This window comes from Ambystoma mexicanum, chromosome 10, assembly GCF_040938575.1.
Source record: "Ambystoma mexicanum isolate Mex_15411 chromosome 10, UKY_AmexF1_1, whole genome shotgun sequence".
Lineage (NCBI taxonomy): Eukaryota > Metazoa > Chordata > Amphibia > Caudata > Ambystomatidae > Ambystoma > Ambystoma mexicanum.
In genome coordinates, this window is record NC_090932.1 from 1,103,457,291 (window position 1) to 1,103,474,590 (window position 17,300).

The 17,300-nt window shown below is 46.9% G+C and overlaps 1 protein-coding gene across 2 annotated transcripts in view; it reads left to right on the forward strand.

Annotated features, from left to right (window-relative positions):
• AEBP1 (AE binding protein 1) overlaps nucleotides 1-17,300 on the forward strand; it is a 367,991-nt gene that overhangs the window by 218,830 nt on the left and 131,861 nt on the right. For both annotated transcript variants that reach the window (XM_069618951.1, XM_069618952.1), the window contains one exon: nucleotides 10,891-11,000. In XM_069618951.1, the coding sequence (XP_069475052.1) occupies nucleotides 10,891-11,000 (110 nt within the window). The remainder of the gene's footprint in view (nucleotides 1-10,890; nucleotides 11,001-17,300) is intronic.

Consider the following 17,300-nt stretch of genomic DNA (forward strand, 5'->3'; position numbering starts at 1 on the left):
GAGAGCAGCAGAGACTCCCCCAGCATCTATTTGACAGCCTTCGTTATCAAGGCAGGTGTCCTGAAGGAATGTTGCCATCACACCCAGGCCCATTTCCTGTGTGCACACGGCGAGGGGCCAGAGCACCAGGCTGTAGGCACTTCAATGAAGTTCAATGAAGTTCATGATTTTATATTTGGTGTTTTTCATGCTGTAACACTGCTCACAAAAGGGACAGATATTTCATTTTAATCTGAGCGTGACACTTTACAGGAAGGAAGGACATTTTGAAAAGTAACATGTGCTGTATTCTCAGAAAAGAAGCTATTAACCAAAAAATAAATTAAGCAATTGTTCTAATATTGCAAACGGACACTCAAACGTGTCTATGTCTATGTCTATGAGCTTATAACGCACCGAAAGCCCACGGGCATCAGGGCGCAGAGAGACCGGTAATGGGAAATTCACAGATATGGAAAACTTTCCAGATTCTTAGTGCCCTGGCAGAACCTGAAAGATACCATACATTTTTTAAACATTATTGGAATAAGAGCGTTTTCAGTGCTTTCCTGAAACTAAGGTAGTTTCCATCCTGTCTCAGGGCAGCAGGTAGCTTATTTCAATAATTAGCGGCCTTTACCGGAAAGGATCTGCCTCGTCCAGATGCCAGTTTAACATCAGATATGTTCAGGAGACCTGCGTCTGCTGATCTTAGACACCTCTGCGGCGCGTACAGTGAGACTTGTTTTTTCAAATAGGTCGGCGCTTCTCCAAAAAGGCATCCGTGGACTATCGTCATAGCCTTAAACTTGACTCTGTCCTCTATTCTAAGCCAGTGTAACTCCTTTGTTCCTGCTGATATGTGATCTCTATGTTTCATTTTCTCATTTTGCATTACTTGGCACCTTTGTAACTTTCTCTTGGTGGCTCCCAACAGCAAGGCGTTTCCGTAATCTAGGCGAGACAGCAAGATTGCTCTCGCTATGGTTGCAGTATTTACTTCACTAATAAAGGGTCTGATGGCTTTTAGAAGACGCAAGTAGTACACATTATTTTTATACAAATAATTCACCTGGGCTTCAGAACCTACTGACGCTTCGACCATCATCCCCAATGTTTTTACTTGGGGCAATACCGGTATGATGGCTTCTTTGATAGGGACGGATTTATATTGTGCTCCAAGTTTGGATCTTGCCTGACGGGGTCCAAAGATCATTAGTTCTGCCTTGGTATTATTTAGACACATCCAGTCTTTGCATCCAGATATCAATGATGAGGTAAACCTCCTCTATTTTAGCGCTGTCGGTGACATAGTCTCCTGTCAGTTCAAAAATAAGCTGCGTATCATCAGCGTAGTTTGTAAAAAATACACCAATGCTTTCCAGCAGGTCACAGAGGCTTCTCATATATAGGTTGAAAAGTAATGGGGACAAACTGGCTCCCTGAGTGACTCCAAACATGATCGGAGCTGCCTCTGAGAATTTGTCACCCCAATGTATTCTTGCCTTCCTGTCCTTCAAGAAGGAGGCTAGCCATGCCAGCGCTATTGTAGAACGCCCAGCGATTTTGTCAAGTGCGGATTGAAGTAGCTGGTTGTCTACCAGGTCAAACGTCGCGTATTTTACAATGTTCATTTCCAATAATCACGTCCAGTATAAATTGTAGAGAAAGACACATTATCAAAAGCTAGAAGAACAATATTAACGATTTTCTGTAAGAAGGATATCATTGCAAGATTGACAGCCAGTTCAACACCCATTGTGTTGTTTCAAAATGCCCCTCTGAGAAATGGGCCACGGGGGGAAATAGCAGCAATGAGGGTTCCTGGCTACTTTGGATGAAATCAAAGAGCATTTTGGGAACACATGAATATCCGCAGAACTTTCTATTTGACAAACATGTCTTTGATTAAAGGATTGTATGCTTGAATCACTAAGTACATTGTTTCATTTTTCACAACACCCCCCTAACATTAAAGTGTTTGTAACCTTGAACCCTGTAAACTCATTTGGGTAGCCCCAGGATTTGGATGAGAGGATACAATGCCTATGACATCTGTCACCCTATTAGGGACCAAGGGCTATCCTGCATCTTGTTTGCTAAAATAATGTTTTCTCCCCTAAATGGTTTGAGAGCCTTGCAGAAGAGAAGGACGAGAATGTATAGATATCCTTCTAGAATTATACATAGAGAATTACTTTTTTATTAAACAAAGGGATTACTATTTGTATTGGTTAATGTTATTATAAAAATGGTAATAACCAAATTAATTTCAAATAGGAACTTTAGAATATAAGAAGTTTTACATTTGTGGTGCAAACAAAGAGACACCATAATCCAAACCATTACAACCTGCAGAATAACACACATCATATAATACAAAGAACAACAGTAAAAATACTTTGCAAACCAATAGTATTTGAAAAGGCCAGCATTCACCAGCCGTGGCAGCATTTTATTGCTTTAAAAGGAATGGGCATAGCTATAAATCGATCCCCATTGAGTCCCCTCCTCTTTGGCAGGTAAACATCTCCATTTGACCTCACCCTACACCCGCTAACATTGTTGCCTGATTTACACACATACAGACACCTTCTGCCAGCTTATTGAGCCTGGCCCTCGCACAGTTTTCGAGTCTGTTAAGGGTCACCATTATCACAATATTGTACTTTTTCCAGCACTTCAGATTTCAAGGATTTATGCCGCCCAATTCTCTCCAGCATCCTAAGTGGACACCTGGTCTGCTCTCCGTTTCATGCCTCTCTTCGATGGCATCCTAAGTGAACACCTGGTCTGCTCTCCGTTTCATGCCTCTCTTAGATGGCATCGTAAGTGGACACCTGGTCTGCTCTCCGTTTCATACCTCTTTTCGTTGGCATCATAAGTGGACACTTGGTCTGCTCTCCGTTTCATGCCTCTCTTAGATGGCATCATAAATGGACACCTGGTCTGCTCTCCGTTTCATGCCTCTCTTAGATCGCATCCTAAGTGAACACCTGGTCTGCTCTCAGTTTCATGCCTCTCTTAGATGGCATTGTAAGTGGACACCTGGTCTGCTCTCCGTTTCTTGCCTTTTTTCGATGGCATCCTAAGTGGACACCTGGTCTGCTCTACGTTTCTTGCCTCTCTTCGATGGCATCGTAAGTGGACACCTGGTCTGCTCTACGTTTCTTGCCTCTCTTCGATGGCATCGTAGGTTGACACCTGGTCTGCTCTCCGTTTCTTGCCTCTTTTCGATGGCATCCTAAGTGGACACCTGATCTGCTCTCTGTTTCTTGCCTCTCTTTGATGGCATCGTAAGTGATCACCTGGTCTGCTCTCTGCTTCTTGCCTCTTTTCGATGGCATCCTAAGTGGACACCTGGTCTGCTTTCTGTTTCATGCCTCTCTTCGATGGCATCGTAAGTGGACACCTAGTCTGTTCTCCGTTTCTTGCCTCTTTTCGATGGCATCCTAAGTGGACACCTGGTCTGCTCTCCGTTTCATGCTTCTCTTCGATGGCATCGTAAGTGGACACCTGGTCTGCTCTCCGTTTCATGCCTCTCTTCGATGGCATCCTAAGTGGACACCTGGTCTGCTCTCCATTTCATGCCTCTCTTAGATGGCATCGTAAGTGAACACCTGGTCTGCTCTCCGTTTGTTGCCTCTTTACGATGGTATCTTAAGTGGACACCTGGTCTACTCTCTGTTTCTTGCCTCTTTTCGATGGCATCCTAAGTGTACACCTGGTCTGCTCTCTGTTTCTTGCCTCTCTTTGATGGCATCGTAAGTGGACACCTGGTCTGCTCTCTGTTTCTTGCCTCTTTTCGATGGCATCCTAAGTGGACACCTGGTCTGCTCTCTGTTTCATGCCTCCCTTCGATGGCATCGTAAGTGGACACCTAGTATGTTCTCTGTTTCTTGCCTCTTTTCGATGGCATCCTAAGTGGACACCTGGTCTGCTCTCCGTTTCATGCCTCTCTTCGATGGCCTCCCAAGTGGACACCTGGTCTGCTCTCCGTGTCTTGCCTCTTTTCGATGGCATCCTAAGTGTACACCTGGTCTGCTCCCTGTTTCTTGCCTCTCTTTGATGGCATCGTAAGTGGACACCTGGTCTGCTCTCTGTTTCTTGCCTCTTTTCGATGGCATCCTAAGTGGACACCTGGTCTGCTCTCTGTTTCATGCCTCCCTTCGATGGCATCGTAAGTGGACACCTAGTATGTTCTCTGTTTCTTGCCTCTTTCCGATGGCATCCTAAGTGGACACCTGGTCTGCTCTCCGTTTCATGCCTCTCTTCGATGGCATCCTAAGTGGACACCTGGTCTGCTCTCCATTTCATGCCTCTCTTAGATGGCATCGTAAGTGAACACCTGGTCTGCTCTCCGTTTGTTGCCTCTTTACGATGGTATCTTAAGTGGACACCTGGTCTACTCTCTGTTTCTTGCCTCTTTTCGATGGCATCCTAAGTGTACACCTGGTCTGCTCTCTGTTTCTTGCCTCTCTTTGATGGCATCGTAAGTGGACACCTGGTCTGCTCTCTGTTTCTTGCCTCTTTTCGATGGCATCCTAAGTGGACACCTGGTCTGCTCTCTGTTTCATGCCTCCCTTCGATGGCATCGTAAGTGGACACCTAGTATGTTCTCCGTTTCTTGCCTCTTTTCGATGGCATCCTAAGTGGACACATGGTCTGCTCTCCGTTTCATGCCTCTCTTCGATGGCCTCCCAAGTGGACACCTGGTCTGCTCTCCGTGTCTTGCCTCTTTTCGATGGCATCCTAAGTGGACACCTGGTCTGCTCTTTGTTTCATGCCTCTCGTCGAGGGCATCCTAAGTGGACACCTGGTCTGCTCTCCGTTTCATGCTTCTCTTCGATGGCATCGTAGGTGGACACCTGGTCTGCTCTCCGTTTCATGCCTCTCTTCGATGGCATCCTTAGTGAACACCTGGTCTGCTCTCCGTTTCATGCCTCTCTTCGATGGCATTGTAAGTGGACACCTCGTCTGCTCTCCGTTTCTTGCCTCTTTTCGATGGTATCCTAAGTGGACACCCAGTCTGCTCTACGTTTCTTGGCTCTCTTCGATGGCATCGTAGGTTGACACCTGGTCTGCCCCCCGTTTCTTGCCTCTTTTCGATGGCATCCTAAGTGGACACCTGATCTGCTCTCTGTTTCTTGCCTCTCTTTGATGGCATCGTAAGTGAACACCTAGACTGCTCTCTGTTTCTTGCCTCTTTTCGATGGCATCCTAAGTAGACACCTGGTCTTCTCTTTGTTTCATGCCTCTCTTCGATAGCCTTCTAAGTGGACACCTAGTCTGCTCTCTGCTTCTTGCCTCTTTTCGATGGCATCCTAAGCGGACACCTGGTCTGCTTTCTGTTTCATGCCTCTCTTCGATGGCATCGTAAGTGGACACCTAGTCTGTTCTCCGTTTCTTGCCTATTTTCGATGGTATCCTAAGTGGACACTTGGTCTGCTCTACGTTTCTTGCCTCTCTTCGATGGCATTGCAGGTTGACACCTGGTCTGCTCTCCGTTTCTTGCCTCTTTTCGATGGCATCCTAAGTGGACACCTGATCTGCTCTCTGTTTCTTGCCTCTCTTTGATGGCATCGTAAGTGGTCACCTGGTCTGCTCTCTGCTTCTTGCCTCTTTTCGATGGCATCCTAAGTGGACACCTGGTCTGCTTTCTGTTTCATGCCTCTCTTCGATGGCATCGTAAGTGGACACCTAGTCTGTTCTCCGTTTCTTGCCTCTTTTCGATGGCATCCTAAGTGGACACCTGGTCTGCTCTCCGTTTCATGCTTCTCTTCGATGGCATCGTAAGTGGACACCTGGTCTGTTCTCCGTTTCATGCCTCTCTTCGATGGCATCCTAAGTGAACACCTGGTCTGCTCTCCATTTCATGCCTCTCTTAGATGGCATCGTAAGTGAACACCTGGTCTGTTCTCCGTTTCTTGCCTCTTTACGATGGTATCTTAAGTGGACACCTGGTCTGCTCTATGTTTCTTGCCTCTTTTCGATGGCATAATAAGTGGACACCTTGTCTACTCTCTGTTTCTTGCCTCTTTTCGATGGCATCCTAAGTGTACACCAGGTCTGCTCTCTGTTTCTCGCCTCTCTTTGATGACATTGTAAGTGGACACCTGGTCTGCTCTCTGTTTCTTGCCTCTTTTCGATGGCATCCTAAGTGGACACCTGGTCTGCTCTCTGTTTCATGCCTCCCTTCGATGGCATCGTAAGTGGACACCTAGTCTGTTCTCCGTTTCTTGCCTCTTTTCGATGGCATCCTAAGTGGACACCTGGTCTGCTCACCGTTTCATGCCTCTCTTCGATGGCCTCCCAAGTGGACACCTGGTCTGCTCTCCGTGTCTTGCCTCTTTTCAATGGCATCCTAAGTGGACACCTGGTCTGCTCTCTGTTTCATGCCTCTCATCGAGGGCATCCTAAGTGGACACCTGGTCTGCTCTCCGTTTCATGCTTCTCTTCGATGGCATCGTAGGTGGACACCTGGTCTGCTCTCCGTTTCATGCCTCTCTTCGATGGCATCGTAGGTGGACACCTGGTCTGCTCTCTGTTTCATGCCTCTCTTCGATGGCATCCTAAGTGGACACCTCGTCTGCTCTCCGTTTCTTGCCTCTTTTCGATGGTATCCTAAGTGGACACCAAGTCTGCTCTACGTTTCTTGCCTCTCTTCGATGGCATCCTAGGTTGACACCTGGTCTGCCCCCGTTTCTTGCCTCTTTTCGATGGCATCCTAAGTGGACACCTGATCTGCTCTCTGTTTCTTGCCTCTCTTTGATGGCATCGTAAGTGAACACCTAGACTGCTCTCTGTTTCTTGCCTCTTTTCGATGGCATCCTAAGTAGACACCTGGTCTTCTCTTTGTTTCAAGCCTCTCTTCGATAGCCTCCTATGTGGACACCTAGTCTGCTCTCTGTTTCTTGCCTCTTTTCGATGGCATCCTAAGTGGACACCTGGTCTGCTCTCTGTTTCATGCCTTTCGTCGATGGCCTCCTAAGTGGACACCTGGTCTGCCCTCCGTTTCATGCCTCTCTTCCATGGCATTGTAAGTGGACACCTAGTCTGTTCTCCGTTTCTTGCCTCTTTTCGATGGCATCGTAAGTGGACACCTAATCTGTTCTCCGTTTCTTGCCTCTTTTCGATGGCATCCTAAGTGGACACCTGGTCTGCTCTCCGTTTCATGCCTCTCTTTGATAGCCTCCTAAGCGGACACCTGGTCTGCTCTCCGTTTCTTGCCTCTTTTCGATGGCATCCTAAGTGGACACCTGGTCTGCTCTCCGTTTCATGCCTCTCTTCGATGGCCTCCTAAGTGAACACCTGGTCTGCTCTCCGTTTCATGCCTCTCTTAGATGGCATCGTAAGTGGACACCTGGTCTGCTCTCTGTTTCTTGCCTCTCTTTGATGGCATTGTAAGTGGACACCTAGTCTGCTCTCTGTTTCTTGCCTCTTTTCGATGGCATCCTAAGTGGACACCTGGTCTGCTCTCTGTTTCATGCCTCTCTTCGATTGCATCGTAAGTGGACACCTAGTCTGTTCTCCGTTTCTTGCCTCTTTTCGATGGCATCCAAAGTGGACATCTGGTCTGCTCTCCGTTTCATGCTTCTCTTCGATGACCTCCTAAGTGGACACATGGTCTGCCTCCGTTTCTTGCCTCTTTTCGATGGCATCCTAAGTGGACACCTGGTCTGCTCTCTGTTTCATGCCTCTCTTCGATGGCATTGTAAGTGGACACCTTGTCTGCTCTCTGTTTCTTGCCTCTTTTCGATGGTATCCTAAGTGGACACCCAGTCTGCTCTACGTTTCTTGCCTCTCTTCGATGGCATCGTAGGTTGACACCTGGTCTGCCCCCCGTTTCTTGCCTCTTTTCGATGGCATCCTAAGTGGACACCTCATCTGCTCTCTGTTTCTTGCCTCTCTTTGAATGCATCGTAAGTGGACACCTAGTCTGCTCTCTGTTTCTTGCCTCTTTTCGATGGCATCCTAAGTAGACACCTGGTCTGCTCTCTGTTTCATGCCTCTCTTCGATAGCCTCCTAAGTGGACACCTAGTCTGCTCTCTGTTTCTTGCCCCTTTTCGACGGTATCCTAAGTGACATGTGGTCTGCTCTCTGTTTCATGCCTCTCGTCAATGGCCTCCTAAGTGGACACCTGGTCTGTTCTCCGTTTCTTGCCTCTTTTCGATGGCATAGTAAGTGGACACCTAATCTGTTCTCCGTTTCTTGCCTCTTTTCGATGGCATCCTAAGTGGACACCTGGTCTGCTCTCCGTTTCATGCCTCTTTTCGATGGCTACTAAGTGGACACCTGGTCTGCTCTCCTTTTCTTGCCTCTTTTCGATGGCATCGTAAGTGGACACCTGGTCTGCTCTCCGTTTCATGCCTCTCTTCGATGGCATCCTAAGTGAACACCTGTTCTGCTCTCCGTTTCATGCCTCTCTTAGATGGCATTGTAAGTGGACACCTAGTCTGCTCTCTGTTTCTTGCCTCTTTTCGATGGCATCCTAAGTGGACACCTGTCTGCTCTGTGTTTCATGCCTCTCTTCGATGGCATCATAAGTGGACACCTAGTCTGTTCTCCGTTTCTTGCCTCTTTTCAATGGCATCCTAAGTGGACATCTGGTCTGCTCTCCGTTTCATGTCTCTTTTCGATGGCATCCTAAGTGGACACTTGGTCTGCTCTCCGTTTCATGCCTCTCTTCGATGGCATCCTAAGTGAACACCTGGTCTGCTCTCCGTTTCATGCCTCTCTTAGATGGCCTCCTAAGTGGACACCTGGTCTGCCTCCGTTTCTTGCCTCTTTTCGATGGCATCCTAAGTGGACACCTGGTCTGCTCTCTGTTTCATGCCTCTCGTCGATGGCCTCCTAAGTGGACACCTGGTCTGCTCTCCGTTTCATGCCTCTCTTCGATGGCATCCTAAGCGGACACGTAGTCTGTTCTTCTTCTAGAACTGGGCAAACTTCAGATTTTGTACAGCTATCAGTGTCACTTCAAGGCCTTGCTGGCTGCTCTGAGTTAACCTACGGGGTTGAAAGCCACCTCACAACTTTTGCGACTTGTTGTCAGTTATGGTGAGCAATGCCTGCAGGCAGGTGACCACAGCTCATATTTGTTTTTCTATGTCGTTCTCTCTCTCTTTCTCTCTCTTTCTTTCTCTCTATCTCTCTCTGTCTGTCTCTGTTTCTCTCACACACATACACAATTTTTAAACACAAATCAATTTCTTGATAAACATATAAACAGTCCGAAACTGGTTCTCTGCTATTGGTCACTCTCCTATTTCATATCGTCCATAAGGGCATCATTAATCAGATCTCCTGGTGTTATTAGAATGCATGCAAGTGTAAAGTTGGAACAAAGGATGGGATTCCGTGTACAATTTTGAAAACATAGCTTTGATTACTGGAAATAAATATGTTTCCACGCATACCACTTTGAACATCACACGGAATAGCAGCCTTTTATATTGATATGCAGTGAGGTGGAGACAATTTCTTCTCTCACTGATATAGAAACAATCATAGCAGAGTGATTGCGGACAGGGGTGGCTTCAGGCAACGGTTTGGACCAGGAAGTGGTCCAGAGGTTAGAAACCAGCCGGAGAACGGCGTGAGAGGGATTTCTTGTTAAGGAGCAGGATGGTGTCATATCTTGTTCTTTATTTTGGCCCAAAAAATTAAGGAAGGCAAGGCGTGCTGTGCTCCTTAAGCACATCTGACACCTTTAAAGACATGGATACAGCTGTTTGACACTAGGCAGTCAGTCAGGTCTATTTGTCACCAAGATAGTTTGTATAATTTCCATTGATTCAAAACAGTAAAACGAAATCTGTGAAGAACGAACCACAGCGCCTGTGTTGCATAGACTTGCAGTTGTACAGAGTTGCAACTCGTACATTTGTTTTAGTGGTGGTGCTTTCTGCCTTCATTTCGGTGGCAATGGACATGCGAGGTCTGGTTTCAGCGTAATATTATTTTCTGCCCTCTTGTCAGTGGCAGTGGACATGTGAGGTGTGGTTTCAATGTGGTGGTGCTTTCTGCCTTCTTTTCGGTGGCAATGGACATGTGAGGTGTGGTTTCAATGTGGTGGTGGGTTCGGCCCTCTTTTCGGTGGCAATGGACATGTACGGTCTGGTTTAAGTTTGGTGGTGCCTTCTGCCCTCTTTTCGGTGGCAGTGAAAATGTGAGGTGTGGGATCAATGTGGTGGTGCTTTCTGCATTCTTTTCGGTGGCAGTGAACATGTGAGGTGCGGTTTCAATGTGGCGGTGCTTTCTGCCCTCTTTTCGGTGGCAGTGAACATGTACAGTTTGGTGGTGCTTCTTGCCCTCGTTTCGGTGGCAGTGAACATGTTAGGTGTGGTTTCAATGTGGCGGTGCTTTCTGCCCTCTTTCCGGTGGCATTGAACATGTACAGTTTGGTGGTACTTTCTGCCCTCGTTTCGGTAGCAGTGAACATGTTAGGTGTGGTTTCAATGTGGCGGTGCTTTCTGCCCTCTTTTCGGTGGCAGTGAATAAGTACAGTTTGGTGGTGCTTCCTGCCCTCTTTTCGGGGGCAGTGAACGTGTGAGGTGCGGCTTCAATGTGGTGGTGCTTTCTGCCCCCATTTCGGTGGCAATGAACATGTACAGTTTGGTGGTGCTTCCTGCCCTCTTTTCGGTGGCAGTGAACATGTGAGGTGTGGTTTCAATGTGGTGGTGCTTTCTGCCCTCTTTTCGGTGGCAGTGAACATGTGAGGTGTGGTTTCAGTGTGGTGGTGCTTTCTGCCCTCATTTCGATGGCAGTGGACATGTGAGGTCTAGTTACAGTGTTATGGTATTTTCTGCCCTTTTGGTGGCAGTGAATTTCTTTGTCCTGTCTTTGCTCTTAGTGATTTTTCAGTCTCTTTCGTTCATGAGTCTAATGTGTTGACCCTTTGCTTGCAGAGTGCCCCCCTATTGGTCTGGAATCGCACCGTATTGAGGATGACCAACTCCTCGCCTCTTCCATGCTCCGACATGGATTGAGCGCCCAACGTGGACGCCTTAACATTCAGGTAAGAGGAGATCCTCCACCAACTCCATCTACTCCAGGGGCAATGCAGTCTTCATTGTGGGCCTTAAGATCAACCTCCAGTTGCTCTCGCCTCCACCCACCACCATTATCCAACACAGCCCCAACTCATTTTCACCCTTCCTTACTTCTGATTCAAAGCTAACTCTAAAACTGTGCTGCCCTTTCACCTCCATACTTTCCTTCTCAGTGCTACCACTTTGATCTGCAGCCTCTAAGAGTGCACTCCTAATCATCTACCACATCCCATTTACACTCCCAGTCCTCACTGTTAGGGCAGTTTTTCTGAAGTCCAACTAAGGGCTTAGTAAAACCATACCACTGAGACAGTACAAAACTCCACTCTTAGTATAAGGTTGTCTGCCTGAGTATTTGGTAGAATAGACACAGCAGCCAGGCTTATCTTAGGAGGGAGAGAGGACTCTAGGAAGGTACAAATAACTTGTAGTATACCAAGGGTTCAACAAAAACACTTAGAACCAATAGTATTATAAAATATAAAGGTTTATTGTACTTTGTCATAGAGTCATAAACACATTGTAAAAACACAACAGAATGCTTTAAAGTACACAGACACAAGCATATGCCCTGTTTAGAAAATGAACAGTATTTCTCGGGCATTCAGACCTTATCAAGTACATTTGGTATAGTACACACCTATTCATGGGGAGTAAAACCATGAGTTACTTTGAGATTACTTTACAGCAAGTCAAGGGTAGTAAACCCTGTCAGTCATGCAGTGACACTCAGTTAAGGAATCACTTAGTAAACCAACCCTGTTACCAGGATACTTTTCTGAATGGTGAAACACAAATTCAAGGAATAGTATAAACCCATAACTACAATCAGGATACCACACAGTTATATCAGGCGAGTAAGACCTTGTGTTGTAATATACAATTACAGTTGCTTTTCAGTTAAGTGGAAGACAGACTAAGGTAAGCCATAACTTTCTACACTAATTTAGGATAACATCAGGAAAACCAAGGTCAGCTAAATCTATAGGACACGTTTTAAGAATGGCACACAGCTATTCTGGTCCGGTAAAACCTAATGTTGTAATATACTATCACAGATGCTTTTCAGATCAGTGGAACACAGACTAAGGTATGCAATAACTCTCTAACTTAGTTTAGGATGGCACAAGGCAGTCCACGTTAAGTAACACCTACAATACACGTATTAAGAATTGCACACAGCTTTTCAAGGGAAGTAACTCCTCAGACAGACGTATTCTAGATAGGCTAAATAGAAGGTCTGGGGAAGCAAGACCCAGTTGGTATACTTTTACATTTACATCCTAAAAAAATAGTAAAGTGAAGCCAACAGCATTACTTTTGGGGAAGAGGCACAACCAATTCACAGGTGAGTAAAATAACCTTACATGTACTTTTCGGAATGGCAAAATGCATTCAAGTAAGAACATTTGTAACTGCCCACTCTCAGAGTGAAAGTAACCAACCAACTCTTTCACAAGTAAGTCACTTTTAAACACTTGTTATAGTTTAAGGCAGCATCCTTTTCTTATCCAGTCCTTCCCTAGTCCATTGCATGAGTTCTCTCAGTGGCAGAAGAAGGACCCTAGTGGTCTGAGCGCTAGCTATAGGCAGGGAGGATTTGGTTCAGAGTTCCTATGGAAGACTGTTCAAACAAGTAAGTAGTTCACTTTAGAGTTAGTTAGGCTCCAGGGGCTTCTGAGAGGACACCTTAGAAGGATTCCAGCAGTGGGCATGGGTGAACTGGGTGAGAGGCCTCCCAATCACATAAAACACCCCAAAAGCTTTATAGAAATCACACTGGCTTAAGGTAAGTAACTACTCCAGCCAACACAGTACCTCAGCACAGAAGAAGAGTTTCAGCAGGGAGACTTCAGGATCTGCAGCCAAAAACCCAGTCGATTGATTCCTTTGTGATGAAGATGGAAGACAGGGCACTGGACGGGATTTTGCAGCAGGGCTCAATGGGTAAGGCTCCAGGCAAGAGTTTCTTCATGGCTGGATGCGGCTGTATGGTTTTGGCACCCTTTTCAGGAGCCAGAAGAAGGCTGAATATCACTGACTGTATTCTCGTCGCTAATCTAGTCCAGCACACTGGTGAGGGGACTTCAAGGAGTGGAACCACGTCCCCGGAGGTTTAGCAGGATGTCACCAAAGTTTCAGCTCAATTCGGAATTTAGAAGACTGTGCACCGCCCACTTACTTGAGGTCCCAAGGTATTAGGGTATTGCAGCCCTGCAAGGTCGCAGCACAATGTGGGATGGCTCAAAATGCAGATCTTCTTGAGTCTCGTGGATCTCACCAGTCCAGGACATCATTTCCAGAGTCCCTAGGTTACTGGGAAGGAAGGGTAACAGCAGGCTCCCTGGTCACTGGTCTTCCTCTTCAGATTCAGGTCCAGCGGTTGACTACCTCTTCAGCTTCCAGGATCAAACATTTAAGCAGGAATCCAGCCAATCAAACATGCATGCAACAATCAAACCTGTGTCGGTGTTGGGGGTGGGCAATCAAACCTGTGTCGGTGTTGGGTGGGGGGTGGCAGTGCTTTCAGGGCAGCCACATTCTCAGTTGGAGCTGGATTCTCGCAGGCAGGCTGAAAGACAAAGGGCTGTGGAGTTTTGGACTCCTCCCTTGCTTCCTGCCTTCACATACACTCTCGAGCCTGGACGGGCTTGACAAGGTCTCCCGCCGAAGATAAAATTAACACAATGGACTTTCCCACCCTGGAGGCCAGGGGAAGGACTACGAAAGGACTACAAAAGGACAAGGAATACTAAAATGGCAAAACAAGAAGACAGGGGTCATTCTGGTAAAATGGGCACCCATGGGTGCCATTATTGCAGCAGTGGAAACAGCCTGCATTAAAGGTGCACCGAATTAGTAAAAAGGTTCACTGCCACCAGCTATTTAGGGTTAGCTTGTCCCTGTAACAGAAATGTTCCCCTTGACTCCCCACCCACACATATTTCCCCCCTCCCACCTCTGCCCCACTTACCTTGTGCTGCCTGGTCATTCCCCGGCATTGGGAACAGCATGCGTGTCTAAACGTGTCCCTGCAGCTGTGCGAATGGCCGCCATGGAAAGCAAGAAGAGCCTGCATGTAGTCCCTTCTCCCTGTTCCATGTAGCCATCCAGTTGTGAAATGCTGATGGCGTTTCACAACTTTTGAAAATGATCCATTAGTAACCTGGTCCAACAGGCCAGGGCACTAATAGCAATAAACCCCTCGCTGGGTGGGGGCAATACCTGAACCGGTAATGCCCCCAGCTCGGGGCTTATTGCTTAAGTATATCCCCTTTCACCACTCCCTTTGGGCCTTATCTCCTCCCCACAAAGAACATTCTTTAACACTACACACCTCTCCAGCACCCACTATTCTCCTTCGAGCCCTACCCAGCACAATCTATAACACCACACTGTCTCCACCATTTGCCTTAACCCTACTAATGCCCACCCTGCTCTAACATCACACTCCTAATTATCTACTACATCTCCCCTACAACTCTACCAATTCCCATTCTGCAGTACATGCAGAGTCTTATTACTTTCTTAACTGCTGGTCAGGCCGCAGCACCGAGTACTGGGAAATGAAGCATATTGCAGTGCTAAACCTATAACATCACATCCCCCACACATAGGCCTGCCGTAGAACAACAAATGCAAGGAGAGGCCCACTGGATTAAACTCGCCAGATGCCAACTCCTCTTCTAGCCCCTTCCCTTAGTTTGGTCCTACAATAAAAGGTAGTGGAACGTGAGCTTGACTATATGCCCCTAGAACTATCTCAAATACTAGGCAGGTGCACACTGGCCCTCTGTAATGCCCCCCTCCGCCCCACCCAGTCTCCGTATCCCTCCCCCAGCACCTCCCAATCATCACGCTTAAGCATCATTCCCTCAGCCCTATCGACGTGAGCATTAATTAGACTGTAAATGCCACACACTGAATCCAAGCCAGTCCGGAGATAGTAGACCTACAAAAGGACAAAATCTGACAAAAGTGGGCCCTCCATTTTCCCTAGCTCTTGAAATGAATCAAAAGTCCCAGGTTGTAGAGGCCACCCCAGTAAACCAACGTGAGAAGCTCTGTTTCCTTCAAACCTTCAGAGACATTAGTTTTATGATGGTGGCACTTATAGAAACATGAGTACCTCCCATAATCTTCCATTTACATGCAACATGCAAGCAGAAAACTTAAGACCTGGCTCCTCACCTCCAGCATGTAGCCCTCCCCCAGAGGGAGTAGTCGCCAGGCCCTGTCTGCCATTTCGATGCACTTAGGATCAGAGCATTGAGAGGCCTATCACTGTATAATGTTACTTATCTATAAATACCTACGATTACTATATCTGTAAATAACTACTGATTGTAAATATGCATATTCTACTACCTGTAAATACACTCTTGCCCGTGGCAACTCCTGTAAATTGTATTACCTTGTTTTCTAGCGTCCAGATACCTACGGGTTAGGCGCGCTCTACAAATGTTAAATAAATAAAAATAAATAAACATACACCAGGAAACGCTTGCTTTTGCTGCCAGAAAATACACTGTAAGCAAGCTCCACCTGGATCCATTTAGGTGAACGCATGACGGATTATCTGGTTGAACCACTCGACCTGCAGCAAAAGTCTTTAAAATGGGCAAAGACGCAGACGAGCCTATACAGCATTGGAGCGTCCATACGAGATACGCGCGACCACCATACAACGGACAAACCTCCCACTCCTTCTATAGAGGTGTAGATGGAACGGGGAAGAAAAAAGGCTTTCAGAATGCTAGATGCGAGTCCTCATAGTCTTCGTGGCATCAATCATTAAGACTTGGTTTGTGAGACCAACAGTGAGCAATTTGCCACCTGCCCCAAGCAAATCCTTCTGCTCTTCAGATGGTGAGATGCTATAGGAGATAGCAACATATGTGTCATCCCTCAAAGAAGTGGTTTCTGCTAATGGAATGCCATGCAATCCTTATGGCTCGTATACAACACCTAAGCCCTGACGTCATCCACCATGAACGCATTCATATACAGCGGGATGTCACCTACCAGTAGGCACCAATGCCACGGATAACAACAACGCACCTGGAAACACCATATTCATTTAACAAAGAAGGCATATTTTCGATCCTGTGGTGCCTCTCCAGGGGCAGGGTTAGAGTTGGCCAATGGTGACCTTCCAACCACGAATGCGGAAAAACACCTCAAAATCAGATGTCTCCATTCAGGTATGAAGGATATTCAGCAGGACCCTGGTTGATTGCCTCAGAAACTACTGAGAATCTGAGGACTTCTAAGAGACGGTGCTTTCTATGATCCCAATATCAAGGGTGTCATCAATTCTCCACTATCAATAACTTTGTATGACCTCTAATACTAGATGTGAATCAAAGTTGTGCTCCGGAAATCGGTAGCCCTTTAATCAACACGGCCTCTGGAAAATAAAACACTAATGGACATTCTTCTTGGCATGGCATTGCGTGTCCTGCTCTAAGGCTTGATAAAAGGGTACGACGTCCTTTCATCGCCTGCATTTCCATTCCCTGTCATTTTAACGTGCATATTACAACAAATATGCTCATCGAATTTTTTAGGGGGGGTGGGAAAGGGCAGATAAGGGTTTTGGCGGGTAGGCAATAGCCAAAAATAAGTGCGGGATGTGGACGTGGGGGGGGGGGGGCAAAAATAAATGAGCACTTTCGTTGGAATGTACACGTTAAAATGATAGGGGATGAAATGGCAGGCGATTAAATGACATGGAACCGATAAAAGCTGTGCATGAATTCCAAACACAAAGGTAGATACCGGGCTCAAGTTGGATCATGATGAGGCCCTGCTCAAACCTGCAAATTGCCATGGTCCTTCCTGACGGCAAAGCTGCCCCTGTCACCAGCTGCATGGAACCTCCAGTTACCAGAGAGAGACCGAGCGTGGTGCTCTCTTCCCAGTGACAAAGAGGCGAGAGTGCACGTACAAAGAAGTGAGATGTCCAGCAACAAACAGAGCCTGAGGTCTGCATCTTCAAATCATGAACCCAACTATGTGTGTGTGGCATGTGGCGCCACTGCTGTGATGCCTGCGCTGCCCAGACTGTATCCACATAAGTGTTCCTCACGGCTGTGTATACCTGCACAATATCCCTCACCAGATCTCAGCCTCCACCAAAATCAGTTGCATTGCACCCCGAAACCGACAAACACTGGCTTGTTGCTACACCTGGGCACAATTGCCAAAAAGGGGGGAATTTCACTCATTTAGCTGCATGAGTGGTAATGTCGCCCACCGCTGCC